We start from the raw sequence: 12,447 nt of genomic DNA, 5'->3' as shown, positions 1-12,447 counted from the left end.
GGTCAATGGCCAGGGTCAACGGCGGCGTGGTGTATTCCGCAAATATTCCCGACTGTGAGGGCGGGCACAAGCTGGCGTGAGTAGGTTAAACGTTGAGTTTTATTGGTAGGAACCACCTAGTTCCACCAGCCCACAGGGGATTATTGTGTCCGTCCGTCGTGCATCAAAAAATGGAAGGGGTGAGGCTGGGTGGGGAGGGTGGGGCTGGGTGGAGGGTGGGAGGGGTGGGGCTGGGTGGGGAGGGGCTGGTCACCCCGTGGTGCCCTTATAAAACTCAACGTTTAACCTACTCACGCCGGCTTGTGCCCGCCCTCACAGTTGGCCATATTTGCGGAATACACCACGCCGCCGTTGACCCTGGCCACTGACCGAACAACCCAACGTTCCTACCAGCTCCCTCCGCAGGAATGTGTTATAAGGGCACCATGGGGTGACCAGCCCCTCCCCTCCCCACCCAGCCCCACCCCTCCCACCCCCCAACCAGCCCCTCCCCACCCTCCCCACCCAACCCCTCCCTGCATGACGGACACAATAATCCCCTGTGGCTTGGCGTAACCAGGATGTTCCTACCAGTATAAATACATCTGAAAGACAGCTCTCAGTGATGAGGAGGGACGTTTTTACGGAGCAACCAAACCATTGAAACATCGCCATTCCTCCTTGACTTGTGCGGCACGGCATGTAACGAGCGCCACTTCTCGATGACGAGATACCGAACAACGCTCGACTCAATAGACAACCGGTTCCATTGACGCGCACCATGCCTTGTCCTCTGCAAGCCGTGAAAACCAATTATCGCTCCGCATGACGTTACTGCCACAGAATCGCACAACCTTGACTCCAATCCCACGCACGCTCTCTCTCTCTCTTGGGCGTCAGCTGAGCGAGGTTGTGTGTGTCTCTTCGCGTGACTCACCAGGGTGCTGCCCTCCCCGTGGCTCGTGTGGGCAAAAAAACACCACGCGCTTTTGCCGGCGCATTTTTCTGAAATTGCGTTTGCCGAGCGCAAACACAAAGGCCCGAGATGCAAAGCTCCCAGTAACAAACAGCGATATTGAAGGTTATAGTAGACAAAGAGTAAGGATAGTTCTTGAATTGAGCACAGTTGTAAGGCATGTGGAGAAGAGAGATGATGGGAAGGAGGGAGGGAAGGGGCCATTAACTCAAGATACTTAGAAATGTGATTTAATCATGGGAAGCTTAAACTCAAATTCAAACCTACCACCTCATGTGGCAGGTCACCCCGGGGAATCCTCGAAGTGTTATTTCTTTACACAGAACTCCCATGATTTTTTTTCAATTAATGTACCCACATGTGCTTAAATTACACACACATACCAATTAAAAATGTTAATTGGAGTAAATGCAATTGGAATAAACGAATTACGACAAAACCTCCAATGCGATGGGACCATGCAGAACGGGCTATTTGTGAATGGACATTTAAATCATATCTGGTTACATGAAACGTAAGATAAAAATCTATTGTCCTTCCTGCTTTTAGAGACATCCCATGGCTTATAGAGCACTATTGATTGCACACTGACGAATACAATAAATTGAGAAGGCTTCATCCCACTGTAGAAATGTGTAATTTAAAAACAAACGCAGCAAACCACAGCATTAAATAATTCACGTCATTTTAGCATATTCTTCATTAAATGCGTTTTGTTGAACATATGCTGTTTTCATATAAGTATTGGCAACACTTAAATAAATCTGATCGATTTCTTAAAAACTTAATGCTGATTCATAAACATTGTTAACGCCTCACCTGGACCTTTGATGGCTTTGTGTAATTTGAGCTTTTCGTGTTGTTGATCATTAGCTTGGTAAAGATTCTAAGTAGTTTTGATTAATTTTCACAATTTCAGGAGTAGTTGTTAAATTAAAGAATGTATTATTTTGTGTCTAGTTCTGCCGTCTCAATGGTATTCGTGGGTGTGTGCGTGTGTGTTCTATTTTTCGAGTTTTGTTTATTATTCCCTTAACCGACATAAATTAGGGCATATCGTTGCCACATAACGTTCCCAAATTGTAAATGATCAATTCTAACAGGCACAAATGTTACCCATCATTTGCCCAACAATTACTGTATATTTGATGATAGTTCATTACACGTCACCTTTAAAGTGAAATTTAGTCAACTTCACGCATACATTCGTGCCCTTCGGACTGTTAACTTGTCTCAGCCAAATTAGTGATTAAGTGTTTGTCAGCAAAGATTTGTTTTTTAAGGCAACGAATACTACAAGTGGATGAAAATCATCGCGCATCATGATTCTGACTACTACCTCCCCGAAGACCAAAGCGTGACACACTAGAACGAGACGATATGAACTCGTCTGATCGAAGATGCAGGCTCAGGTAATTTAGTAAGGTTTTTAGAGACAGTGGCGCACTTAGAAATGCCACAATGGTTATGAGTTATACTGCATATGTACATCACAAATACGTACTAAGTTCAGCATTTAGCCGACCACGTAATATCCAGAAACTAAAAAAGTGCAAACCCATCACACCAAGATGAAACGAATAATAGTGGCCTAAATGTTTGACTGCTTTAATCGATGAGACAAAGACTGACTAAAATATGAGATTGAGGAAATATCATATCGGCTCGTTGAACACTCATGGCTTCACAGTCGTGATATTGCGAGGTCGAATGCTGTCGCAGGGGGTTTATTCAGCCCATCATCCCTCTGGGGTGACAAAATGGCTATCACCTCCTGGGAAAGTCAACAGTGGTTGTCCTATTCATGTATTATTCTGAACTTCTTTTGCACCGTACGTAGCTAACCATGCTAATCGGAGGTGCGGGGAAAGGACAACTAACCAAGCACAAAAAACAGTTCTAAAGAAATTAGTTTTGAATCTAGATATAAATATACACAGCGCATCCGAAAGCGCGTGATGCGGTGAGCGTCCTTCATCGATTGATTAGCCCAAAGCCACACTGCGAGGATGAGCGGAGTTCGCGTGATGTTTTATGCTTCCTTGACAACATCAGCAAGGTGTTGTGGTTCATTTGTGGCAAGCACTGTGTGTGTAATGAGTGCGACCCTATAAGAGCGACTTGCTCCTGCCATAGGAATGTCGTAGGAATGTGCAATTCCCACCACTGTCTCAGGGCTGAGAGCAGGAGAGGAGCACAGCCTGAATTCTGATTTGAGCAGGACGTAACTTTTACTGGTAGGAACCTCCTGGTCACACCAGCCCACAGGGGATTATTGTGTCCGTCGTGCAGGGAGGGGCTGGGTGGGGAGGGGAGGGTGGGGAGGGTGGGGCTGGGTGGGGAGGGTGGGGCTTGGTGGGGAGGGGAGGATGGGGAGGGGCTGGGTGGGAAGGGGCTGGGTGGGGAGGAGAGGGTGGGGAAGGGCTGGGTGGGGAGGGGCTGGGTGGGGAGGGGCTAGTCACCCCGTGGTGCCCTTATAAAACTCAACGTTTAACTTACTCACACCGGCTTGTGCCCGCCCTCACAGTCGGGCATATTTGCGGAATACACCACGCCGCCGTTGACCCTGGCCATTGACCGAGCAACCCAACGCTCCTACCAGCTCCCTCCGCAGGAATGTGTTTTATAGTGGCAGAAGGTGTATGCAGTTAAAATAAAATGAACATAAAAAAACACTTTTCTATAAAACACGACATAATGTTACTTTTAGCAGCAATTATATTGTCGGACAAATTATTTTCAATATCTTACGAATCGCAAAGAGATCATCTATGAATGGTTTGTCAATTACATGCATTGGCTACACTGATTCTCATTAACTGAATCCAAATGTGCTGCTTAAATGCGTTGACTTTTGAAAGTTTGCAGTTACGCACACTTTGGAGTGTTTGTTTGCAAAATAAAACAATGCACTGAAAGTTATGTATTACCCTACTACGGCAGGAAAATAAATAATAATGAAAAAAAAACCCTCTCCCTTGGAGTTTTAATATCCACTGTTACATCCATAAGGGGGGGGGGCGGTTTGACAGGTTTGAATATATAGACTAGCCTGCACGCCTAAATCTGCATCCATTCACAAGGCTATAAATAATATACTGCATACCTATCACGGCAGCCGAGTGAAAAACGTGCACAGCCGTAGATTAATAAAAAAAAACGAACACGGCAGAGCGCACAAAAAACGTGCATTAACCGTGCAGCACAGTTTTTTGCTACAAGGGCGACCATAACATTTGAAGGCGATGGTGGCGGTTAAAATGCCAAAACGATGTAAACCTCACTGGTGGTCCACACCAGTCCTGGAGGGGCCAGCTCATGAGGAAGATGAGGCTTCTGCTCCGATTGCCATGGCGACGCAGCCTCCATGGCTCCCGCAGAGTTCGCCGGCCGTGATTACAGGAAGAGTGAGAAGCGATGGTCGTGGGACTGTCTTGCGGGCCCACGCAAAACACTCCCCGTGCAACAGCTGTCAACATCGCACACTCAACCATGATGCCAATTCCGAAGCGCATTCCATTTATACGCACTGTATTGTAAATACCAATAATTGTACAATACAGACAGGGCATTGAACACACCCCTTTCTTAACATCTTCCTGCAATGCGGATGATGTATTATATTATACGGTAAAAATACAATTAACATACATGTCCCATAACATATATACATCAGTGTTCTCATATATAGTAGAAGAAGGATATAGGCACACATGTAAAGTAAGCAATGCATCCTCAAATTACACTGGTGTTGGGAGGCCAAATGGAAGCTGGTGATATAATCTCACGTGCATTTACGGTCATTGGGTCTGTTTATATCCTGCTTTAGCTGTATATATTAACACACAATATTACAAAAAAAATGTTGTATTAACATTCACTTTCGGAGGCTCCTGGCATTTGGGTATTTGGCCAATTTGATTCAGGAATGTTTGGTTTCATGTGTGAGGAATCTAGTAAACCTGGAGAAAAACGTATAAATAGGATGACACTCAAAGCTCTGCACAGATATATTCCAGAACCCATTGATGGACTGGCAAGGCCTGGCCATCTAGCAATCCTAAGGCCTGATATTCCCCAGGCAATATCCCATCCAAGCACCAACCAGGATCCACCCAGCTTAGCTTCTGACACGTGATTAAATTGGGTGCATGTATGATATTTTTCTGGTCCTGTACTTTTCCACAAGGTAAGAGCCCACTGAGCTATTAGCTCTTTTTCAAAGGCGACCTCGCCACACGTGATCATAGCTCATCCAAGTGGCTTATAACATCACGTGGGCATTTCAAGCAGCCAAATCATCTAAACGCTTGTTGATAAATGTGGAGGGCAAAAACTAGAAGACCCAGAGAGTAATCCACGAGAACACGGGTGGAACACGCGAACTCCAAATTAAAATATACATGCATCATCAGGATTTGGATTTAACCCACTATATCCTGCGTCCCAAGCGAAGGATATGTTTCTTGTCAGCTCTATATATATGAATGGACTGTATACATGGAAGTGGCAAGATGGTCATAGTGTGGAGCCAGCATTGCTGAGATCCTGGATTTTCATCCGAGTTTCAGCCCACTAGTGATGAAAGCGTGCTCTCAAGTCTAGTGAGTTGATGCTCTCAGCCTGGCCATCAATCACTGCAAAAACAAACCACAACTGTAACATTGGGGGGTTTCACTTAATGTGGCCTAAATGCATTTCTGAGGATAAAAAAAAATCAGCTACACGTCATGGCACAAAAAAACGTCATAATGGGAAAATGTAACTCTTCCTGCGTCGAGAAAAGAATGTTACGCAGAAGGTTGCTTCAGCGGAAGTCCTATGAAAAATCACTTGGGCAGCTGATTGGTGAAGATTTCCAAATGAATTCTTCATTGCATGGCATAACACCAATAGCACAATTGGAATAACATGATGAGGGGGGAATATGAAGAAATATTTAAAAAGGAATATATATTGCAAAGCTGCGAAAAATATTAATTGTACTACTAGTACTAATTGTAGTACTAGTTGTACAATTAACCAAAAAATATGAATTCAAATCAGTTTAAGAAAAATATTGCAACTCATTGGTTCAGGATTGTGACTCACAACCTTCGAGCCAGTGTTGCAAGTCCTGCAGTTTGATTTAGCCATGAAAAACATCGAATTGGACATCCTTTAAACTGTGTGATCAAATAAAATGTTTTTTTTTAATGAGCCATCTCTAGATACATTAATTCCATCCGCTTTTGCATATCAAAGGAAGACCATTATTTCACCGCACCCATCACCCACGATACCCGGCTGGATTCTAAGAACATCAATGGAAAAACAGGGAACTAATGACAATTTGTGTCCCGAATTAGCATTTCTGGTAAAACAGTGTTGGCTGTAACTGAAAGCCAGAAAGGGACTCGATGAACAGGATGTGATTACTGTATATGGCGAGTATGAAAAACTGCTATGAATGTGTCTTTGTTAATCTACATACTGCAGCATTAGTAGTAGAGTACTGGCGATTGCTTAAACATACTATCAACTGTTGGCGAGCGTACACTGCACTATTGCAAATATTTCAGCAGTTTTTTTTTGCATTTGTATAATTTTCTCAAAATGTTCTATTCTATGTTGTATTTATAAAGCGCCTTTCATCAAGGAGCTTAACATTGTGCCGTCAACGTCATAGCATGAGATGGATTATCTATTGCTATTTCTGACAAAGCAGTGCTATTGATGTCATATAACGTGAGATGGATTACTGATTGTGATTCCTCAGAGCAGTGCAACCCTTTGTGTTAGAAAATGGCCCATTGAAGTGGACACTACAGAGCTACCTCTGAGATCCCTTCAAGGGACCTCTGGTCCACAAGATAGAGGACAGAACTTTTCTCTCGCTATGCCACATGAGAGAATGTTGTCGCATAACAGTCAATCTGACATTTAAACTCTCAGAAGTATAATTTGGCCAAATTAAGTAGTGAACCACATTTTATTTAAATGAGTTTTCTTGTGCAGTCAAGTTCAATTCTCTATTATTAATTTTTACCAGGTGAGAGACAAGGATAGTTTAATTTTAGCAAGAGTGACTTGGAGCATTAGTTTGTCAGTAGGGGGCGACAACTTCCATGTATAATCCTAATTGAGTACAGATTTGGCTCGCTTTATGCAGGTTCCGTTTGTGCCATTTCACGTACATGCAGCAAACCTATTTCTACACAAAATGTGCTCTGCAGTTTGAATTCACTCATATGCGGCGATGCGGTCAGACGTGGGATGATGCTGTGTGTGTATTGTGTGTCTACCGTATACTGTGTGTACCGTGTACTATGTGTGTACCGTGTACTGTGTGTGTACCGTGTGCTGTGTGTACTGTGTGTGTACCGTGTACTGTGTGTGTACCGTGTACTGTGTGTGTACTGTGTGTGTACTGTGTGTGTAATGTGTGTCTACCGTGTACTGTGTGTACTCTGTGCGCGCTACTCGGTAGGCTGCTGTTTCGTGCGTTTCTTTCTTCGGTGCGCCATTTACTTTGGATGGCATCTAACGCACGAAGCGAGGGAAACCTGTAAATGTCGTACAGCCATTGGTCAATGGGCTGAGATCATCAACTCACCACCCTTGAGTACACCAGTTTAAACAAAGGCAGCTGACTGATTATAAACCCCAGGGTCCCAGTGGTGCCAACTCAGCGCTGTTACGCGTGAGCCACTTGGCCACGAACGGTGCAGCAGCAGCAGCCTTAAAGATGATGAAGTTTGAATGCCATGTATTCCAGGGGAAGTTAAGAACACTACTTTTGAATGACCACACTATATTTGTAATGTATATACAACTATTCTGCGGAGATTTTAAAAATGAGGTAGGTAGTGTCGCAGTGGTTAGGGCACTTCGCAGTGAACCTGAGCCACCCGAGTTCAATTCCTGGCCATGGCTAACAATAATGGTGAGTGATATCCGAACTGGGCTTGCCTTTCACCAGCAGGCACCGAAAAGTGTGGTCAGGTATGATCAAACAACTCCAGTGATTGGTACAATGTGTAGAAGCCTTTCATCCAGCAGTGGATGTACAAATGGCTGTAAAAAATAATCATGACCATGAACATCCAAGCACACATCACAAACATTTGTAAAATAACGAACAAATTTGTATAAAATGACTTTTATTACTTGAGTCATTAAAAATATTAGCTGTACTAACGGTTAAGTGTTCTACTATATATGTAAAGTAACAAAGTTTCAACAGTGACATTATGCAAGCCGCTATCCTAGCACAGTCCCCATTCTGGCGTGACAGCCCACTCGTGGATTATAAAGAGCTTTAACATGTATAGTTGAGCAGCTTGAAGAATTTCTTTCCACCAAAAATGCACCAATTTCAGAGCACACCACCTGGTCTGCACTGATAACTAAAGCCCTAAGTAAATGGTGCGTGGCTCCGACTGTCTCCTTGGCACATACTATACCTTGCAAATGCTATTCATGGGCTGCTGGAACCACGAACAAAGTATTATATAAAGGATATCTGAAGCTCACCATCTTTTAAATGTCATTCATGGCTTCAATTATTTCCCAAAAAAATTGCTAAGTTGTTTTTCTTCCGATTGAAGGCAAACATGATATTACAGCGTGCGGTGAAGCTCCTCTTATTGAAAGGTGATTTTGTGGTCACGAGTGGAGGAGCCTATTACTGTATCCACATTCATCCATGCAAATAATGCATTTTATCCACACAGTAAACACAGAGATACATGTGAATAGGTTGCATATTCCACCACTTATGGGTGACTCTTCCTATCCTCATTGTAGCATGGATAACAGGAAGAATTTAGTGCATTTAAGTGATTTCCACACATCAATCCAGGGCCATGGAATAGAAGTAGCGACTACTCGGGTTGTGGATGGCATTTCTCTGTAATTATAGCAACAACACATTTATTTTCATGGATTAATGCTTTTTTAAATCGAGTTGGTGCTCATTGTAACTTTTTTTTAAATGATAATTTCTGCAAGGTCGGAAAGAAGCGTAATAATAATATTAATTACAGATTCCTGGCTATGGCTCATTATCCCCCCCCCCCCCCCCCACAATTGGCGTGCAGCAGAGCGAGGCAAGCACGATTGTAATGTGCAGTCCCAAATCTGAGAGAAGCGGTGGTTCAGTGGTTGAGTGCACATGCGCTCTGAAATCGGCCACCTGAGTTCGATTACCGGCCACGGCTAACATCAGTGGCAATTGATATCTGCGATATCCTGAACCAGGTCCACCCCTCCCCCTCACCAACCTACATTGACCAGTACGGTAAAGTATGTCCAAACAACCCCCACTATAAACAGTGTGGCAAGACCTTCATCCAGCAGGACATTGACAGAGGACAGCGAGTTCAGAGTTCAGTGTCCCAAATCAAAAGGTTTTCATTGATATATTGCTATGATCACAGTGGTAGATGGTTAGGGGCACACACATTGATGAATGTTAACACGAATTGTGAGTTTGAGCCCCTCGTAAAAAAAAAAAAACACATTTCGGATGGGCATGCACTGGTACAATAGTTCAGGATGTGTAATGCAGAAGGGTTGTTTCGCAAACGTTGGTGGCATTGTATAGGCCTCACATCATTAGGTATGACCCTTGACCCCAATGCACTCTGCCTCACGCCTCACTACAACCACTTCCCCTCCCACATGAAAGAGCTTTCTCCCACAACTCTCTTGACAAGTGAAACGTAATCTTATTACTGGTGGATAGTCAAGGCGGCCTTCCATCTGCTGCTTTAACAAAGACCACTGAAGCAGACGCTTATCTTTCCTCTTATACACACAAGTCACAGAAAGACAATAATCCATGACCTTACATTACGTGATCGTAGAGAGACGTGTGAATTCATCTCGTAAGCTTCAGAAAGACAAAAAGCCACCACCTTAAATTACAGCATGTGATCATAGTGAACATGTGAATATATCTCGTGAGCGGAGAGAAACTGGCTGATGTGGGAATGCGTGATGTAAAAAAATATTTATTCTTCTGGGTTTCCACCGAGCACTTGAAAGCAGTCCTGTACATAAAGTAAACCGACAACTAGCCCAGCACAAAGGGAAATAGGCTGCCCTTTTCAATTTGTGACACGTCATTAAAGAGCCTTTAAACCCAGAGGGCCAGGGAGATGGGGAAAGCATGAAAAGAAATCCCTCACTGTGCCACCCACCAATTGTGCCGAGTCAAGGATTTATGGCAGAAGCGTACACAAAACGAAGATTTGCTTTACATTTCAACAAAGCATTGGGTTAAATGCATTCTTGTAAGTACTTTAATGCCCACAAATTTACCACCTTTGTAATTCAAGCCTCACTGGTTGCCAGTTACGTGGTGTGCCTACTGCCGCTGTGTGAGGAAGCCCTGCCAATCTCAGTTGGGGGTTGTGAGAGAACAAAAATGTGCGTGTTTCTTTTATCCTCTCAACTTGCTCCCCCCTCTCACGCCTCTTTTTCTTTCTCTCTGTGGAGTTCAGCTCGGAACCAACTCGCAGTGCTGACCACTGCAACAGGTCTCCCCCTATTAATGTGCGCACAGATAAATAGCATGAATGCGCCATACAATAAACACATTTATGCCAGGTTACCGCAACACTGCCAGTAATATTAATAATAATACATTATCTCGTAAGCTTCAGAAAGACAAAAAGCCACCACCTTAAATTACACAATAATATATTACAGACATTCTCAATCGGCCAATGGCAAGGCGTCCCCATGCCGTGTCACTGAAGGAAGTTTTTTTTCTTTTACCATACTCATCCACGTGATCAGTGCGAGTTGGCGAAGGTGGCACAGGGTAGGCCCACCATGTTTGTATGCCACATTCAAAAGTAAAAAAAAACACAACACGCCCCTCACCAACCCATCCAAGCCTCAACTGCACACACCCCCCCCCCCCACCAACGCCACTTCAACGACTCATCTTTTCCACACGAACCAAAATGTACACCGAATGAACTTTCCAGAAGCGGGCGCAAAAACAAAAAAACACACCGACACAGCACAAGAGCAGGTAACAATAGCTCACGGACGGGGCACGACACCCACTGCGCTCACCTGTGAAAACGGCGACGGTCGGCGACGAAGGCGTCCCGCCTTGGCCCGCTTCGGGAGATCCGAGGAGGCTCATGGAACCGGCCCTCCTTAGGCGTGGCTCCCCGCACGGCAGCCTCATCATCTCCTCCGTCCAGTCAGCCGAGCGGCTCATCGCCGCGGCATCCCAGGCCGAGACCAGCGGCTTGGTGGCCACCGTCATCGTGTCCCTCCATCGGTGTCGATTCTCCCCGGGCTGCCCCTGGTCGCCCGGTGTCTCGGGCCCGGCCAGACGCCGCTGAAGCAGCGGGCTGGGCGCCGGCGAGGGCAGCGGCGAGGAGAGAGGCGAGCTGAGCTGGCGCGTGGTGGTGATGGCGTACGTGGTGTTGATGTGATGGTGGTGTTGGTGGTGAGGAGATACGCGCAGAGTCGAGGTGGCGAGCAGCGTGCCGGGGTGCGGATGCGAGTTTTTGTCGGCGAGTAGCATGGTCGCGCTGGTGCCGGCCTTAGACTCTCGGCGTGCCCAGGCCTGCTTCGTATTGCTGCAGTCCCCTTCAAACGCAGCAGCGTCCAAGCTGGATTTTCTGTGTTCCTGCAAAGCTCCCTCCACGTCCGTAGCACCAGCATTAGCCAGCAATGATGCAGGTAAGTTGATATGGCCAACTTCTGGATCTCCATCGAATTTGAACTTATTCCCTTCCACAATTCCACCATTCACAGCTTTAACAGATGGTAGGTCACCGACCAAAGGTTGTACATCAGCCACCTCTGTACTTCTAGAATTGTTTCCCATTGCTTTTCCATCGGTTGACTGCAGTTCTGTAACTTCCAGCTGTGTAATGTGGTCTTGAGCTCCTTCACTCAACGGTTTTACTGTTTTGTCAAGTTTTCCAGTATCCAAGGTGCTACACGGAGGATGTGAAAAAGTCGTTCCACCTGCCGACACATTGGAAGGACTTCTGGCAACAACTTTGTCATCGGATGCCTTGTTGTTGTCATGGCACACGTCATGGTCCGTCGAGCCTTCCAGCGATAAATTGTTTGCATCACTGCGCTTTGAAGCTGCTTTGAGTTCACCTGGAATTAACTGCAGTTTCATAGCGAGTTGTATATCAGCCAGCAGGTCATCCCCACCCATGAGGCCTTTGTCCAGTCCTTGGTCAAAGTCAGGTGCAGAGTGAAAGCTGTAAGCGTCTGTGTCAGATCCAGAGCTCAGCACGGTGCATTCTCTCTGTAGCGCTGCGACAGTCTTTGGCTCCGTCTTCTCCTTGTCCACCCTGGTGCCGGGAATGACATTACCGACCTGGGCACCAGCGTGCACCGCCTGCCTCCCGCCGCAGACGTCGCCGACGCTGGCCGTGAAATCACCGCTGTCCTCGGTGTGCGTGGACGATTTCTCGTGCTCAGCTTCCAGGTCGGCCGCAGCAACAGCTTCGGTGCGGCCA

At 45.6% G+C, this 12,447-nt stretch overlaps 1 protein-coding gene across 1 annotated transcript in view; it reads right to left on the bottom strand.

The window, feature by feature from the left end:
- LOC133352581 (formin-2-like) overlaps positions 1-12,447 on the bottom strand; it is a 70,154-nt gene that overhangs the window by 45,559 nt on the left and 12,148 nt on the right. Inside the window, 1 exon segment of the mRNA XM_061568318.1 lies at positions 11,027-12,446. Coding sequence (XP_061424302.1) covers positions 11,027-12,446 — 1,420 coding nt within the window.

Source organism: Lethenteron reissneri, chromosome 41, assembly GCF_015708825.2.
Source record: "Lethenteron reissneri isolate LAM-NWPU_2019-01 chromosome 41, ASM1570882v1, whole genome shotgun sequence".
Taxonomy (NCBI): Eukaryota; Metazoa; Chordata; class Hyperoartia; order Petromyzontiformes; family Petromyzontidae; genus Lethenteron; species Lethenteron reissneri.
Note: the sequence above shows the minus strand (reverse complement) of the source record. Positions and strands in the feature narration are given on the sequence as shown.